Here is an 18,886-nt window from a genome sequence, read left to right as displayed (position 1 = left end):
TTTGTATTATCACAAATGAAACAAAGAACACTCTGGTTGTATGTATTGGAGGGAGCACTGTAAAGGAATGCGGCCTTCCCCTTAAGAGGCAGACAGAAGCCTAGTGGTGGGAGAGATGGCAGCTGGGACTAGGGTGCTGGTGATGAGGAGGCAGAGGCATGGAGATGGTGAAAAGACTTTGATGCAGTAGCACAACCTGCCGATGGGCCACGTGTGGAATAGGAGTGGGGAGAAGCTCCCTGCTTCTGCAGCATACTGAGAAGAGAAGTATGGAGGTAGCAGATCTGTTAAGCTGGAACTACAGGTTGAATTTAACTTTAAATATATGAATTTTGAGGTTGAAAATCATGATCACAACTTCAAGAAAGAGTATTATGATTTACATCTCACCAGAAGGATTTGAAGAGGCTTTCATACAATCATATCAATTTTTAATATTATTGTAATTTTTACTAACATTATTTTTAAACTTTGCCTATTTGGAACCTGAATTTTAATCTTGTTTAAAAACATGCACTCTGATTTCTAATAGTCTGAGTATTTTTTCTGAACTTTATGTACATGTTGATTTTTTTTTCAATTGTCTGTTCAGGTCCTTTGACAATGTCTTGAGTACTTATTTTTATCTATTTGTATGAATTTTTTCTACGTAACAGATCACAACCCCATACCTTTTGTATTTAATGAAATACTTTTTTCATAGTTTTAAAAGAATTATCTTGAAACATGGAGGTATAGAGCTTTTAAGCCAATCAAATCATTCCATTTATCTGCGTGTGTGTATTGTATATATATGTGTGTGTGTTTGTGTCTTGGCTGTGTAATCACATCCATTGTTTCTGTGTTCACATATACTCTCCCATCTAGGGAGCAACCAAATATATCCTTATATTTACTAATACTTCTTAAGGTTTTTGTGATGGTGGACTTTCTGTGTCAACTTGACTTGGCCCTGGAGTACCTAGATATTTGGTTAAACATTTTTCTGGGTGTTTCTGTCAGGGTGCATTTGCATGAGAATAACTTTTGAATTGGTAGACTGAGTAAAGAGGCTTGGCTTCCCCAGTATGGATGGGTCTCATCTGATTTGTTGAGGATCTGAATAGAACACAAAAACTGAGTAAGGGAGAGTTTTCTCTCTCTGCCCAATTTCTTTTGAGCTGGGACATGGATCTTCTTTTGGCATCAGACTTAGACAGAACTATACCATCAGCTCTTCTTCTTTTTGTTTTTTAAGAGATTGCTTCTTGTGACTACCATTCACAGATGCCATCCATCAAATATGGATGTTTGATTATTTGGGTCAAATAATCTGGGCCTCCAGCTCGCCGGCTACAGTTCTTGTCATTTCTCAGCCTGCTTAATCGTGTGATTAAGGACAGATATAGATAGATAGATAGATAGATAGATAGATAGATAGATAGATAGATAGATAGATAGATAGATCTAGATAGAGATAGATAGATAGATAGATAGATAGATAGATAGATAGATAGATAGATAGATCAATCGATCTAGATAGAGATAGGGAGATAGATAGAGATTTACTATAAGATTTATTTACTATACGACACATATATTCCCACCCAAACAAAAACAAACAAACAAACAACCCAGAAGAACAATACAAATCTTTGGAGTCATCCAGAATGGTTTTTTCTTTTTCTTTCATATTACATTCATCTGCAAATATCATTGTCTTGAGCTGTAGAATTTGACCTCTTTTATAACTTCTATAGCTACATAGATAGGCAGAGAGACACAGATAGATCTATACAGAGAGATAGATTGGTATCTATATAAATTGATAATTACAGGTATATTATAGATATAGATATCGTATTGGTTCTGTTTCTTTGGAGAACCTTGACTATTACAGTTTTCATTTAAATGTTTTAACTATTTATGTATCTAGAATTTAAGCTGATGAATAGTCCAAAAGAAGCCTCTGAATTTATTTATTTTTTCCAAATATTTTTCAGGGCTATGTTTTGTATGGTCCTTTTCTGCTCACAGATTTATGCTTCTAACTATCATCTAGTAATAATTTGTGGTTAAGGTTACTAAGATTTGTTTCTGAGCTATTTTTTTATCCATCGATATGTTTATCAATAATTCTACAACTACCATTTTGTTTTCTAATCGTAAGATTAGGGTGAATTTACAAATCAAGTTAAACAAGTCTCTTGTATTATACCATGTTTTTCAGTTTTGTTTCTCTCTGTTTTTCATTACCAAATTTATTTCTTCAGATGAACTTCAGAATCATGTTATCAAGTTCCAAAAATTTATGAGTCATTAGCCAATACTTGAAATTTCATTAAGTCTACTCGTTATTTTAGGACAAAATAAACAGGTTATGATTTGGAGTCAAACTCAAATAAATTTGTGTATCTTTTGCTTTATTTGAGTCTTCTTTTATGTTTTTGTAAAGGTTGGCTTTTTTTCTTACATATTTGATCTGTCCTTAGCTAGAGAGAGATGTTAAAAATAAATAGAATAGTGCTCTCCTATTGATTATCCTTTGTATTTTTTTAAAGTTTTAAATTTATAGGTAGATGTTTTATTATCCAGGACACATATTTTATTGTGACTTGTACTTTCAATTCACAAAAATATTATTCTTTATTTTATTTTTTGTGTTTCCATCTTAAAAATAATTTGGCTGAAATCAATTCTGTTCCTATTTTCTCTGTGTTTGCCTGATAAATCTTTGTACTTCTTTGAAAAAAAAAATGTCATTTTGATTTAGATAGTTTCCTTTTACTTATCATGTCCTTGGATTTTATTTTTAAGCACATCCTGAAGATATTTGTCTTTTAATAGAAAAGTTTAAACAATGTGTTTCCATAATGATGTAATTGGAATTCTGTCATCTTATTTTGTGTTTTTACTTTGCTTTCCGTTCTTTATGGGTTTCATGTGCCTTCTCTTTCCATGAAAAGACTTTTGTGTGTGTTTGTTTTCAAGAAATATCATTCATCTATAGTTATCTAATTACCAAACTCAAGAATTAAATTATATTCTTTGATAACTCCCAATATAATTTGAGAAAATTCTTTTATAATTTTGTAAATATGGCATATGGTTTTGTACTTGAATTAGTTTTATGAAAATATTTCACATTACATATCCTCTTTTTTAACAACTATCTTTACATTTCCAGATAATTTTGAAAACATATTATCTGCAATTGTTTGTACTTTGCTATAGGTGGAACTGGTTTCAATAATACTAGAAATCTTGTATTTTAATTTCTGTTGATCTCTAAGTAGAACACAGTACACGTATATGTTGCACAAAGTATCTCCCCATCCAAAACAAAAACAAACAAACAAAACAGAAGAACAATACAAATTTTTGGAGTCCTCCGTGATGGTTTTTTCTTTTCCCTTCACATCTATAAATCTGCACATCTCATTGTCTCGAGCTGTAGAAGTTGACCTCTTTTATTACCTCTATAGCAATCACCCTAGCTCAGTCCACCATTGCCATTTATTGCAATTATGGCAATGGTCTTCTATTGAGTCCTCTTCTACAATGGCCTCGATTAAAATGTTAGGTAAGCACGTCTCTCCTAGGCTCAGTTCCTTTCACTAGCTCCCTAACTCACTCTGAGCAAAATGCAAACATACTGCCTACTGTAGTGGAACATGGTCTCTGCCCTCCACCAACCTCCTGTCATCATTGCTCCAGCCACATTGGCCTCTTGCTGTCCTCTCCAAGAAGTGAAGCATACTCCCACCTGTAGTGGCCCCCCTCTATTATCACATCCCTCTGAGAGCTATCCCCTTCCATCTCTCTGGTTTCCATTCAAATATCTCCTTATTTAAGAAAACTTTCTGTATTATTTTTCATATGATTTCACTCCTCACCTACTTCACACCCTAATAAGTAATTGTTTTGTACGTCTCTTAAGAGCAGCGGAACGTAAAACAATAGTAATGCTAAATAAAAAGAAACTTCCCTAGCTAACAAAACATACTAAATTTCAAACAAATAATTGTACTTTTAGAAACCTACCCTTACATAAAGGCAATATGACGGCTAGAAGGGGCTGTAAAGAAAAATTCAGGTTTCTGAATTACAGAGATAAGAACACATTGAACAAAGGCCATATAAGCAACTTCCAAGACTGTTTGTGACCAGATGGAGACAAGTGGGGTGACTGGGCATTGTGTATGGTTCTGAATTCCTCTGTGACTTGCTGTGTTCATGAGTTACTATATTTTATGTTTTGCTGTTCCAATGAGAAAGCATAAAACATTTACTTTGTTGAGAAAACATGTAGATGAACCAAAACACCTTCCATCTTCAATGACCTCATTCCCTTTCTGCTGATGTCATATGAGTTCACCCATGTCACAGAAATATGTACATGGCAGAACAGACTACACTTCTCTATGATAGCTTTGCTTAATTTCCTTGATAGTCCCAGCACACACAATCCTAATATTAATAAGTATTTTTTTCTTTTGGGAAATCAGTGAGGTTAGAAAATTATGGCTGCTGTATATTGTTCCTCTTTCATTAAGATCCGTAGTGGACTCTTCTAGAAGAAAAATGAAACAAAGAGCTGGGAACTATTTTTGCCAATCATAGGTGAAATCTCTGATCCGAAAATCGTGCTTGGATTTTTTTTTTTTTTTTCTAAGATGGTGAACTGGAGGCATTGTTAGCAGGCCTCCACTTGAAAAGACACTCGAAAAGACAAAATACTGTGTAGAAATTCATGCTGTGAACGTTTTCCAAGAAACAGCATAGGAAACTCACCGAAAAACTGAAGAAACCACAGACTCATTTCAAAGAAGTGGTGAGCAGAGGCTTACACCGTGAACCGCACGAAAACCTGTGTGTCTCCACAGCGTGAGGGGGAGAGACTGCATCTGTGACCCCCATTCTCACTGAGGAGCCAGGCAGTCCAGGCCGCGCTGGGAGGCCTTCACCCTATCCAGCGCTGGAGCTGACTTACTGAGTGGTGGGGAGTATTTGAGCAATGGCGTCCAGACCTGCTTTGAGTGCACTCCCAGAATCCAGTGGTGATGGAGGGAAATCATGCCTGATCCTACCTCAAGGAGGACCCCGCAGAAGTCTGCCAGCTAATTGAATTAATGGTCATGGGATGAGAGAAGCTCCCAACAGATGTGTGGTATAATTTTGAGTGGGAATGAACCCCGTTGGCCAGAACTGAGAGTCAAGTGGGAAGTGTGCTACAGCCACAGGCACAGAAGCTGGGTGCCCACGCTTTCCTGGAGGACCAGAAGAGGTGTGGCCTGAAAGGCGGAGTGTCTGTCTCAGCCCGGAATGCTTCTGGCCTGGGGCAGTTTGGAATTCTGAGTACAGGCTGTCTGGAATCCAGCTAGCTGCTGCTAGTAGAACACTGTGGATGTGTAGACCTGCCTTGCCAAGTGTGTGGGGGCTGAGTGGGGCTTACTGCTGCCTGCTACCCCCAACTCCCCATGTGAACGCATTTGTACTGCAGAGGCAGCTGCACTCCTCCCTGTAACGTTACCCAGCAGGCAGGGAGTTGCCCTCTGATCACCACCGGGGCTGCTGCTTGTACTCACAAGTGGAGAGCCAAACAGCAAACTTACCTGACCCAGTCCCCACCTGGCTTTGGCCCTTCATCTGCCCTGGTAGTGTAATACAATGGACAGAGACTCCTGGGAGCTCCATGGTCCTGCACATTGCCTGAGACTCCAGAGTACGCCCCTCCCCTCCCCCCGACTTCCCTACCCATGGTAACATAAGGCAAGCACAAATCCCAAAACTACCATCACAGTTGGCGTTCTTTTGCAAGTGCCACCACCGGGCTAGAGGCCAAGTGGCACAGCCCATTACATCTGCAGGCACAATAACAGTGCCCAGGAAGGAGAACACTTTTGCAAAACCTCAACTATCACCATTGCCTGCATCACCCTGGCTAACCAGTAGATCTTGAGTCTGTCCATGTGCCCAGTACCTGACCACCACAGCTGTATTTGAGAAGGCCAACACACTAAGGCTATTTATAACCATGGAAATCTCACAGGGTCTAGTTTACTCCCTTCCCACCGACAACTGAGCTGGTACTCGTAGCCACTGCTGGGGGACCAGACAGATCACATCACTGGATCCCTTGCAGACATTCACCACCACCAGCATGGAGGATGGAAACCTCACTGGGGATGAGGCCCAGAGGAGCAGCCGCATTCACAGTAGTCTGACCCTCAGGGACCACTACTCTTAGGGATGTGGGAGTGCATCACATTCAAGGAGCATCCCACGGGACAAAGGAAACCGGATGCAGGCCTTGAGTCTCTGATCTTTCCACTGTGGAAAGTTTCTTTCGTCAGAGGCACAGCTTATCATTTATACCTGCAACAGGAGAGAGCACAAAATCTCTCCTTCTTTCAAGCCAGCGGTTAGTCAAGCTTATAAAATGGGGATGTGTGTTTTGAACTAATCTCAATTTGCTGCCAACATAGAGTATCTTAAACTACTCAGCCTACTGATGAAAAAAAAAATTTCACCAGCAGAGGGCTGAAAAACAATGTGGCAACACCAGAAAGTTGTCTGACATTGCCTTGATCTGAGAGGATGATAGGAAATTTTTTTGGCTGATTTTATCTCTTAGCGTCCTGAAGTTCAGTGTCGTTACTCACGTCAAATCAATCTAAGCTATTAAAAAGAAAAGAATTCTGGTGAACGAGGCAAGATCCAAAAGTGACTTTTCAATCTTATGAGCTATCATTTTAGATTTATGGATCTCATTTTCTCAAATGGCATGTATAGTTAATGAGGGTCACGGCATTTCTCATGTGTATCCTCCATGTCACTTACTGTGGGGATTTGTACTGCTCTAATGGAGACAAATGATTTATTGTGAGAGGTTGCTGTTGCAAGTGGCAAGTTAGGTCACTGAATTGAATGGTTAAATTCTGTGTTTAAATGAGTTCTGGAGGACCAAGAGTAGTTCCCACAATGTGAGAAGAGGACTTTAACTTTCAGTCCTTTGGTCTAGTAGGTAGGAAAAAAAATAACCAGAAATCAATTTGATTCTCTGCACCTGTACACCTGACTGCTGAGAATGATATGTTCAATTGCTCAGGGGAAGAACACTTTGAATAACTGAGAGTAAGTTAGAAATTATCATCTATACGTAAAAACTAGCATGCTATATTGTAATACTGGTATGGTTTGGCTGTGTCCCCACCAAATCTTATCTTGTAGTTCCCATAATTCCTGCGTGTTGTGGGATCCTGTGGGAGGTAACTGAATGATGGGGGTGGGTCTTTTCTGTGCGCTGTTCTTGTGACAAGTGAATAAGTCTCATGAGATCTAATGGCTTTATAAAGAGGAGTTCCCCTGCACAAGCTCTCTCTCTTTGCCAGCCGCCATCCATGTAAGACATGACTTGCTCCATCTTGCCTTCTGCCATGATTGTGAGGCCTCCCTAACCATGCGGAACTGTGAGTCCATTAAATCTCTTTTTCTTCCCAGTCTTAGGTATGTCTTTATTAAACTGCAACAGGAGAGGGCACAAACTCCTCCTTTCAAGGAAAAGGAGAAAAATGTAGAGTTCACAATGTCTGTGGTTAACCACATAATCTGTCTTCTAGTAAATACTATTTCCTGGGAGAAGTGTAGTTACTTTGGAAGGAATCTGAACTTTTAAAGTTATTGATGTACCACTCAGTATTTAAAAGACAGTGATTTACAAAACGACTACCCAGAAAGGCCTGGGCTTTCCAAGGTTTCTCCAAAACCCCTTAGGTATTCCTGATGAGCAAGTGAGACATTTAGAGGATTTAACTCACCATGTATGTCTAACTTAAATGTAATTTATGAGTCATTGTTTTCTAGTCAATAGCTAAATACTTTCACATGTTTTTACCTATGGGATATAATTGAGGAAGAGATACAAATTCAAAAAGCATCCAGAAGTGAAAGCTCTTTCCATTTAATTTATGGTACATACCAGGGTTGGCAAACTGAACCTACAGAACAAATCTGACCCACTATTTGTTTTTGCAAATAGTTTTATTAGAACACAGCCATGTCTGTTCACTTACTCATTCTTTATGGCTACTTTTGTGCTACAACAGCACAGTTGAGCAGTTGTGACATAGATGGTATTGACAGGATAGGTGACAGGATTGACAAAGTTGCGAATATTTACCTTTTGGCTTTTTACAAAAGAAGTTTGCCAACCACTGGTGTATATTATTAGATACAGTAGTAACAAATGACATCATAAATTTCTTTTTAGCAATCATGTATACCAAGGATACAAAAAATATATTTCACTAGAACAAAATCTTCTATTTGGCCATCTTGCTTCACCTTCCTCTAGAACAAAATCTTATTGCCAAATAATTTAAGAAAATAATTTGGTCTTCTGATTCAATGTTTGTGTCTCAAGTTTCCTTCCCAGGAATTAATTCCCACTTCAAAAAACAGACACACACATTCCAAAAGTGTTCTTTTATTTCTAGTAACATATATTGTATAAATACTCTATTTTATATGCACTTTCACAAAAGCGATATAATTTAAAAGTTTTTTCATTAGAAATAAATGTATAAAAATAAATATGTTATTATAGGCATTTATTACTAACTATAGTCCTTCTTGGAAGGAACACCCAAACCAATACTTATAAAGTACATGTAATTTATAGTAACATATTTTACTATATACATATGGAAAAAATCGTATTCTCACAGAAGAGCTGACCAGACATTCATCAGGATATGACTGTTGGACCAGCTGCTGGAGATGGACCTGCTACCCCTCAGCAGCCTCCCCACCACAAGTGATCTCAATGTCCCCAAACCTGTGGGACCCTGTTCTACACACCTCATTTTTGTTCCGGCATTTCATCCTTCTTGTGTGATTTTACTGATTTTCATGAGACACAAGTTACTTCTTTACATCCATATTCCCAAAGCAGGGTTACATGGTAGGAAAGAAAGGAAGTTGGAGGTACTAATCTCACTGTGTCTCCTCTAGTTTTTACCAGCACCTAATGCTTCACTGCTTTTTTTTCCATTGTAGACTTTAATAAATACATGGAGTTGTTTTTTCCTCAAAATGAATTACACAAATAAAGACTGAGATGGTCAAAAAAGTAAAGAGGAAGCCGTTTGAGTCATTTCACGTTGCTGAGCTTTTCTCTCATGTTGAACAATTTGAAGTTTTAATTCTTGGTAGAAATAATGCATAAACATTCTCTGAAACCATAGCAGCCATAAACAGTGCTGGTCAAAGGTCCTATTTGTACTCCTTTCTCCCCCCTTGTTAGTGAGGTAAAGTAAAACAGGTCTTAGTAAAATCTCACCTTTCTCCTACTTTTCATTTCCCAACCCCCATGATACAAAGTATTTGATAAGTACCAGGAAACAGGGGTTGTAATAGTTGTAACTTTTTTTTTGACAATTGCTTCGTTTTTTTCAAACTTGTAATAGATGTAACAAAAGAAATAATAATAATGCCCGGGGCTTTATTATGCTATATCACTGCTCAGAGGTTAATAATCCTCACTAACTATCCTATCAAATTTGCAACTGGCAGTTTACTCTGATGATTCAACTCCTTTTCTATCTACCCCCATAATCCCACCTTACTAATACACCTCACTGGTTACCGGCAAGATACGCCGGATCCCTCCAGCCTTCTTGCTTTCCGTGCACCAGCCCTTCCTCACTTTGCCTTGCCCTCAAAGCTAACACCACTTAACTGCATTCCGCCATGGTGCAAAAGTCTATGAAATGTTTAGGTTTCTTTAAAGGATCACAGCTCTCATGAGATAACACCCCCCCATCATGGGACAGACATTTCAAGCTTCTTTTTTTGTAACCCTTCCCACAGGTCTTAGAACATGATGACCACTCCCCCAGCTGCCACTGGGGACAGGGATGGTCTGCACAAGGTCTGGTGCTGGCTGGCTTCACTTCCTTTGCACACTCGGAAGCAGGCTGTCCATTAATGTCTCGGCATTCTACTAGTCTTCTCTGCCAACCCAATTCACATGACTTAGAACATTCGCCCCACTCTTCTATGACCCATGCTGAAAAGGTGGGGATAGCATTGAAAGATTCCTTCTTCTTCTTTACGAAGTAGGTGTATTTAATTTTTGGTCGAAGGGCATTGCCCACAGTAAGCACCTGGATGGTCAAGGGCTCTTTGAGAGGGCTAAAGCTGCGAATTCTCTCCAGTGCTGCAGAGGAGCCGCTGTACCTCAACACAACACCTTTGTACATAATGTCTTGCTCTAAGGTGGACAAAGTGTAGTCACCGTTAAGAATATAAGTGCCATCGACAGCTTTGATGGCGAGAAAGCTGCCATTGTTCCTGGATCCCCTCTGGTTCCGCTGTTTCACTTCGATGTTGGTGGCTCCAGTTGGAATTGTGATGATATCGTGATATCCAGGTCTGCAGGTGACAAAAACAGGCATAAATCTCTGAATCATTGGCTAATTAGATTATTTAGCTTAAAAACACATTAATCTTTTATGAGATATGTTTTTTTTCCCCAGACCTGTTGAAAGGCCCATTTCAATTATAAGGTCTGCGAATAGGTGTTTTAAAACTTACTTTGCACTAGTAACTGATCCTGATATTTTCTTACAAGTAGATCCATTTCCCCCGCAAACACCACATTTATCAAACTTCTTTTTGGAGTCTATGATGCGATCACAACCAGCTTTTACACACTGTCCTTGCACACAGACAGAGGTGGAATCTGGGCTACATGGAGTACCATCTACAACCTGAAAAAAGGACACATGTCTAGTGTTACATACAAGCAAAGGAAGGAGATGCTGCAATGACAAGTTTAAACATATTCTCTCTGCTTTCCTGACCATGCTAATTAAAAACAGTGCCCTCTACATATTATGCATTTCATGCATTTACCCTTCACTTTGGCGTGTTTTTCAGTACTGCATATAGACATCTGAAGAAATTAGAGATTTTAAAAAATTATTTATCTATTGACCTAGCTCTCCTCCAAGTAAGGTCAATGAAAGTAGAGTTCTTTGTCACTTTGATTACTGCTGTATCTTCAGAGCTTAGAATAATTAATATCTGGCAAGAGTAAGTGCTTTATAAATCACTTGCTGAATACTGAATCTGCAACTTGGGAGTATTTTCATAGCCTACGGTGCTAATGACACATGATCGTCTCAATCACATTAAATTCTATTTTCTATCTCAGAGCCAGATATATTCTCTTAGCAAAGCAGCAAAAGAAATGATGCTTTTCCTAGTTCAGTATGTGTTTTCAAACATAAAAATTATCAATACTCAGACTGCCATTTCAATTATTGTGTTTGCACCTGCTACTGCTAGTTAGTAGCAGTAACAAGTATTTTGGACCATGCATAAACTTAAACTACTGGTTACTGTGTGAACATATAATGTATCTAACTATGAGCTGTATGTGAAGCCTAGCCACACGGAGGAGTGCTTGATTGTCCAAAAAGCTTCTCCTTGTATATGAAAGAGTAATAGTGAGCAATTGCAAGCATCTGAAGTGTTAGAGTTAAGCTTCATTCAGAACTGAAAACAACACTAAACTCAAAGCAGGCAGTTGCCAATTAATGTAAAAGAAAAGGAGTTCAAATGTGACATTGAAGATATGTTCATATGGAAAGCAAAGAAAGTATATCAAAAATTACTTGAAAAGGTAACAAGCCTACACCTAAGTTTTTAGGTAAAAATAAGGTAAAAACTACCTTGGGCTGCAAAACGAAGAAGTAGCCAATGCCTTTGGCTTGGCAGATGAGCTTGCACCTGTCCTTTGGGGAGACGCCAGCATACTTGGGGATCCATTCCACTGCAGGTCCACTCCCAAAGGAAGCTTTTGAAAACTCGTTGTGTGCCTCACATTGTTCCTCTCTAAAGGTTTTTCCTGGAAAGAGAATAATATGATAATATTATCAGTTTCTAATCTTGAGCCACCTGTTTGTGGGTGCACCTTTTTTTTATCCCACTTCTTAAAATCAGAGTCCGTTGCTCCTCACCATTATTGTCTGGACAGTCCTCAATGTTACAGGATCTGTAGCGTACTCGTTTGCCTTCACAGTACTTCCCTCCATTCTTTGGGACTGGGTTATCACATTCCCTCATCGTGTACTGGACTCCTCCACCGCATGTTCTCGAACAGTCTCCCCAAGGTCCCCACATCCCCCAGCTTCCATGAAAAGGAGTCTAAATGGAGACACAAATCATCAGCATTAGAATTCTCTAAAGAGAACTTTTAGGGTATCAAAGAAAACCACATGGGACAAAGAATTCTAAAAATAAGCTATCTCGCATTCCTGCTAGAGGACACAGATGGGGATGTTTAACTTGGTATCAAATCTTTTACCATCACTTTGTTCTTTTCAATTCTGAATGTGTTTCAGTAGAAAAACTCACATCAAAATGCTTTCTGTCGGTTTTGTTCACACACTTGCCGTTGATACACCATTTCCCTTCTCCGCAGCTGGTGCCATCTGCCCATGGGAAGTGTTTGGTTTGGCACACCAGCACTCCGCCAGAGGTGCCGGTACACCATAAGGTGCTGCACGTGCTAGCTGCATCAGGGCAGTGTTTGGAGTCCTCCCCAAATGTAAACTGGCACTGCCGGTTGGCATCATACGAGGTGCCAGGGAGATCGCCTGGGAGCTGTATGGGATTCTGCGGCTTGTCCATCAAACATTCCCCTGCAAAGCAAATGCCAAACAATATTAATACAGAGTTAGTGAGGGCATGCAGAGGTAGATCCCATTTCAGAAAATATCATATGAGAAAATAGATAGCAAAGTGATTTGAAAACTGTAAAGCTGGGGGAGGGAAATGCTAAAGAGATTTACATTACTATTAAGATCTTATCCTCAATGGAGTATTTCTATATTAACAATGACAGGAAGTTATTGATCTGCTAACAATGTGAATGAATGGACTTTGGGAGCTACTCAACCAGAAGCACTATTTTTTATTTGGAATTAAGATCTCAACAGTTAGGATCTTGACAGACAGAGGAAAAGTAATGTTTAAGTGGGGAAAATAAAAAGAACAAAAAGGAAAGAGTTCATTTAACTAAACTTTATGCATGAAAGGTTGGATGCCATCTAGAGAGAGTAGCTGGAACATCTCACCATGACCATTATCCAGAAATGATGTAATCATGTAGGCACTGCAAGGAGACCAAGGCTGGCTATGGTCCAAGTTGGAAAGCATTGACGCCATCATGTGGGAATCCTGGTTCACACCATTAAGACTGGCACACTGCTTTGCATCATCATGTGGCATGTTAAACACATGGCCTAGGAAGCAATCCAAAACCCACATTAAAATATGGATCATGGCTCAGTGTGGTGGCTCACACCTATAATTCCAGAAGCTGAGGCGGGCGGATCACTTGAGGTCAGGAGTTCGAGACCAGCATGGCCAACATGGCGAAACCCCGTCTCTACTAAAAATACAAAAATCAGCTGGGTGTAGTGGCGTGCACCTGTAATCCCAGCTACTGGGCAGGCTGAGGTAGCAGAATCACTTGAACCCAGGAGGCAGAGATTGCAATGAGCCAAGATCACGCCACTCCACTCCAGCCTGGGAGACAGAGTGAGACTCCATCTCAAAAAAAAAATAATAAATAAAATAAAATATGGATGATATGCAGCAAGTTCTTTTTTCCCAACAGGGATTCATTCATTCATTTGTCCCAAAATAATATTTCTAAAGGAAGAAATACATTTAGGAGACTGGCTATTTTGGAGACCATGTCTACTTTTCACAGGGTGTAAACAAACATACACATTTCCAAATGTCCAGAGCTACTACTATCTTATTTTTTACTTTAATAAAAATGACCATGTTTGAAATAGTGAAAAAATATTTTCTATAGTTTCTAAGATGTACTAGGACCTAAAATAGCAATATAAACTACAGACTCTCCTTCTTATATTGTTTTACCAGTTTACATTTCTGAATTGGGCTTAACTCCTACTCTGAAGCAGCCTTACCTAATTCATGGGCTGTGGTGAAGGCAGCTTGTAAACCATCATCTTCTATGACAGAGCAGCTTCTGCTCGGATCACACACAGTTCCAACATCAGCCATCCCAAGAGTATCACATGTCTGGGACCCACACAAGTCCTACAAAAAGCAAAGGTAAATCCTTATTAATAAAGGGAGCATGAAACTTGGGATCTAATTTTTTTGGCAGGGTGTGCCTTCACATATGCTTTGGATCATCTACATTCATTATTGTTGACATAAGATTGCATGTGACTTTAATCAAGCTTTTTTCCTAATGCTTTTAAAATAGAACTGTGAAACTTGAAATATTAAAATTACAGTAGAAATAAGTAAGATAAACCATGCTAGCCAATTAAAAAAAGGTTAACTGCAAAAACACTGGTGAAATGCCTTGTATATATCTTTTTGGTACAATGTAGACTCCTAAGAGGACAGTCTCACAACAGGTACTTTCTTCCTCTTACCTGTCTGGTGAAAAGAATTGCTGTGTCATAGTGCTCTGCATCCCGGTCACTGGGTGGGTTGTGCTGCTTTTGCCAGTTGCAGAAGTTCCGCAGAGTGAGGGCAGCATTGGAAGTCACTTCTGGCCCCTTCTGTTCATCGTGGATGACCAAGATCTTCACCACCACCAGGCTAACTGAATTACGAATGCTGGGGTGTTTGTACAACCTGGCTGCCACTGAAAACAACGTGAGAAGGTAATGCTTTAGACCACTGCCGTGGAATTCTGCCATCGACTGGTCTGCCACAAGCATGGTTTCCACATAGCGGTGACTGGACACAAATCGCTTCTTTCTTATGCTTCCAGTTCCTGTAAAGAAAAAAAAGAAAGTTTGCTACGGTCAGGCTGTTCCAGAATAGTTACCTTCCTAGCATATATTAGGAAAGCCTAACCAGTCAAACAAAGCAAAAATATACCCGGGAACAACAAAAACAAAAATATTTGCATCTCTTCACTCAAAGTGTTATTTTTAAAGTTCTCTCCTCTTCTTTAAATAAAAAGACCACGCGCTCCTCTGCATGGTCAGGCTCTTTCTGCGTGTGTGTGAGCAGGATTTCTTCTGTTTTCTTTGAAATCCTACAGTCTGAACAAGGCAGTTTCGCACATCATCCTACCCAATTGTAAAATCTTGGAGCAAGGGTGGCAGGCAGAGGCCCTGAGTCACTCTTTCACAGGCGAGGGCTCAAATCCTGAATGAGATCATCGGGCTCCACGTGGAAGGCCTCGGGTAGGGCCTGGGCTGCTGCCAAGGGGCCGGGCCTTAAGGAATCTCAGACTGCACAGCTCTGCTGTCTCATTCCAGAGGTCCCTGGGGTGCTCCGCTCTTGCCAGTGCCGGGCACAAGGACCACCCACTCTGCCCAGCCGCCTATGGCCCCAATCCCACTGCCCCAGGGAAATAAGTTCTGACTTCCAGGCAAGATTGATTATTTGGAACACAGTCTTCCACTCCGGACTGAGACCCAACCCCTGGGGAAAGTCCCGAACTGGGCAGCGACCACTTTGTTGCCAGGAGCAGAGGAGCAGGGGAAAAGGGGAGAATTGTTTTAAAAATGACACGTGAGAGAGTTAAAGAAGGAAAAAGGCACCAAAGTGATGAAAAGAACTGGAGAATAAGCACTGCACACCACAGAGAAGGCGTAGTAGGAAGGACCGGCAGTGACTTTCAACAGTGCTTGAGAGCAGAATTATGGCCGCGAGAGGGAGTGCAAACTGGGAGGCGGGGCAAGCCCGAGAAAGACCTCCCAAGCAGGTTCTTCGAAGGGGCCCCACCGCCTTCAGCCGGCCGGGGTCAGCCTTATAAGGGGGAAAGCGGACAGAGCCTGCAGAACAGAGATCCTAGCGTAGCCGCTCAGGGTACCTTCCTAGGTCACCATTGGTCCTCTGCCCTCTCCACATCCGCCCTCCCGTGAGCGCAGGATGCACGCACAGGCAGCAGTTACAAAACTCAGCGCAACATTGCAACCCGGACAAAAGGCACACACAAAATCGTTAAAAAGAAATACACAGAGTGGAAACAACTCGCACAAGCTGCAACTCACTAAAGGTGGAAGGAGCCAGGTTACAAACTCTCCCTCCCCGGCCTAAAAATGCTTTGCTTTAGTTTGCAGAAAATCGTTTGTCAGTTTTTTTCTTGGTTATTCATTATTCGGCCAAATGAAAGTGTGTTTTCTAGCTGAGTTCACCAATCCAAACCTCAAACCACATTCCTCCATTCCAGGCCTCCGTTCTGTCCGCGGACTTATGCTCCTGCCTGCCAGCAGGAGTCTACCCTGAAGTCGCGTGGGATAGAGAAAGTGAGGAGAGGAGGATGAATGGACAGACAAACGAGAGCAATTCTTCTACCTGTGGGCTGTCCTACGCGTTGCAGTGCCGGGTCCTGCGGCGACCACTGAGCCCCTTCGTCCTCGCCCTCATTCCCTTCGTTCTCGTCTTCCGTCTCCGCTTTCCCAGTCGGCCGGGGCTCGTCGTCCACGACCCCGCACGTGCCGCCGCCGTCGCCCTGCCGATTCCGCCGCAGGAGGTGGAACTGTAGTGGTGCCGGCGGCTTCTCCCCTGGGGCGGCGGTGGCGAGGCGCTCGCTGGCTGCGGGCAGCGGCTGGATGAAATATGCCTCGCCCCGCAGGTAGAAGGCGCCGCGCACGCCCTCGCAGAGGCTGAGGGCGGCAGCTGAGCTGGGATCGCCATTCACGGTGCCGGAGTAGAAGCAGTGCGCCAGGTCGGGTTCCGGAAGAGGCGTCTCGGACCCGGGTTTGCGCCCCACGTTCTGGAGCGTGAAGCCGGGCGCCAAAAAGCTGCTGTCGGGCCGCAGCTCCAGATGCAGCTGCTGGTCAAAGGCGTGCAGGCGGAGGCGCGTGGTCCCGTGTCCTGGGGCGCGCTCCAGCTCCGGCACCACCAGCTCCTCGTCCTCCTCGGAGGGGCGCCCGAGTGCGTCCGACACCGCCAGTAGCGCCGCGGCAAGCAGCAGCAGCGTGGGCACGGGCCCAAAGCTCCGAGACCCCGGAGCCCGCTCCGCGTTCCCCATGTCGCTGCCCAGCTTGCGCCTTCCGAACCCCTCGGGTACAGCTCGCTGCATTGGAGCCCCAGGAGACACCGCTCGCAGCAGCGCACGGAGCGAGGGAGCTTTAGTTCGGGTCGGGAGAGCAAAGCCTCGCTGGCCTGCTCTGGATTGTTAAAATTAACAATTTCTATTATTCGTTGGAAGGGCGCGCAGAGCCGGCTACAGCCGAAGCTCCCGGAGTCACTAAGAGGAGGCGCTGCAGTTCTGCCGGCGCGCGGGAAGTTTTTCTTCCAGCGCAAAGTTGGAGACACTGAGAGGCAGGCGCAGGCAGAGTGGCTCTGCGGGGACAAGAAGCGCTCTGGGGCGCCTCCGGGGCTGAGGCAACGAGGAGATTGGTGCCTGGCGCCCCTCTTCGGCCTCCGCCTTGGCTGCGGTGTTGCTCACTCTGCGCAGGGCTCTCCCCTCTCTGTCCGGTAGCGCACCCTGGCTTTGCAATAGCCCCTGGGTCGGAGCCGCTTTCCAGCGAGTGCAAGAACCGGGCAACCGAGCGGTCCTTTTATAGTGGACAGTGAAACCGCCCCTCCCCCCCCACCCCACTCCTCCCCTTTGGCCCTTTTCCATCCCAACGACGCCGCCCCCGGCTCCGTTGGTGCTAAACCGCGCTCTGCGCTGCGGGCTGGGGAGGGGGAGGGGGCAGCCTCCGCGCTGGCTCCACGCCACTGCTCGTCAATCTAGGGGCGGAAGGGGCACTGTGACCAGCACTTTGTACTGCTGGGGCCGCTCCAGGGAGAAGACTCTCCCTTCCACCTATCTTCTCCCTCGCGGGTTTCCTGGACCACCCTTCCTCCCCACCGCCCGGTTGCGGTAACTCAGTTACCGCGCTGGGCTGCGGTTCCCGGGCAGGAAGGTTCGGGTGGAGAACGGAGTCCCTTCTTCAACATTTCCCTATCCTGGAGCTGCCCTGAGTCTCCTTCCCTACTCCCTCAGTTCCCTCTTCCCCAATCTAGGAGATGAGCTAGGGCTACACTTTCTAGAAAAGTACCCCACCCCACTTCTCCACCTTCGCAGCCTGCCAGGATCTCCTTAGCCGCAGCCTGCTCTCTCTTTGCCCCAACTTTTCTCGGGAAAGCTTGGTTGGCCCTGCGCTTCCCCCAGAAAGCATGCCTGGGTGAGGGGCCAGGTGACACTTCTTAGGGTCTGGATTTTAAAATATGTTTGCTTATGCCTTCACCCTCCACCAACCCCCACCCCACACGCCACCTCTTCCCCAGAGACGACTTTGTGAGGACCCGGTTTCACATTTCTGGAATGGGTGATCTGGGACGCGGCTCAATTCCCTAGAGCCTAAGGAGGGAGTTGCGCTTTCTCTTCTTCATTCGAGAAATGATCGGCTCCCGCCAGTCTGCGTGCTTCCACTCCACAGCAGCTGCAAGCCCTAGGCCAGCGTCGCAGAAACGGCTAGGAACCCCACTTTCCTACCAGGGGGCCAGCAGCGATCGCTGGGGCTAGCAAGCGTGCAGTGGGGTAAAGAAGGAAATCGGCTTCCTTCCCGGACCCCTCCTTCCTCTTCCTATCAGGAAGGGAAAAGGCTATATCCGCGTTACGAAAGCGAGGAGAGCTGAGTCTTTCCACCAACAGGTCTTTAGGAAAAAAAACTGAGTGGCTTTTCTCTCCAAAATGTGGGAGGGGCTCAAGGACCCAGAGGAAGGACGTGTTTCACAGCGGAAAGCCGCGGGGACAATGGCGAGAGCGACCGCCCTAGCCCCGGGCAGACCCGCAACCCTCACACTCGCGCGCCCCCGCGTTAGTGCTCAACCTGGTCTCCGCCTTTCCGCCCCACCCCCGTCCGCTCTCTTGGTTGGCTCCAAGTTGATC

At 43.4% G+C, this 18,886-nt stretch overlaps 1 protein-coding gene across 1 annotated transcript; it reads right to left on the bottom strand.

The window, feature by feature from the left end:
- Positions 1-8,451: 8,451 nt before the first annotated feature.
- ADAMTS1 (ADAM metallopeptidase with thrombospondin type 1 motif 1) lies at positions 8,452-17,541 on the bottom strand. Its single transcript, XM_005548880.4, has 9 exons — positions 16,357-17,541; positions 14,475-14,821; positions 13,995-14,127; positions 13,128-13,295; positions 12,406-12,692; positions 12,009-12,195; positions 11,721-11,896; positions 10,579-10,754; positions 8,452-10,416 (listed from the first exon to the last, which is right to left on the bottom strand). Exons 1-9 carry the CDS (start codon positions 17,084-17,086, stop codon positions 9,717-9,719), a joined length of 2,904 nt encoding a protein of 967 aa, XP_005548937.1. The 5' UTR covers positions 17,087-17,541; the 3' UTR covers positions 8,452-9,716.
- Positions 17,542-18,886: the final 1,345 nt, after the last annotated feature.

Source organism: Macaca fascicularis, chromosome 3, assembly GCF_037993035.2.
Source record: "Macaca fascicularis isolate 582-1 chromosome 3, T2T-MFA8v1.1".
NCBI lineage: Eukaryota > Metazoa > Chordata > Mammalia > Primates > Cercopithecidae > Macaca > Macaca fascicularis.
This window is presented reverse-complemented; position numbering and strand designations above follow the sequence as displayed.

Bases quoted from the DNA above. Each gene is read 5' to 3' on its own strand.
- ADAMTS1 (XM_005548880.4), bottom strand. From the start codon at position 17,086: ATGCAGCGAGCTGTACCCGAGGGGTTCGGAAGGCGCAAGCTGGGCAGC. The intron at 12,693-13,127 runs GTGAGATGTTCC...TTTGCTTTGCAG, and splicing joins ATTTCTGGATAATGGTCATG to GGGAATGTTTGATGGACAAG. The intron at 10,417-10,578 runs GTAAGTTTTAAA...TGTCACCTGCAG, and splicing joins GGATCAGTTACTAGTGCAAA to ACCTGGATATCACGATATCA.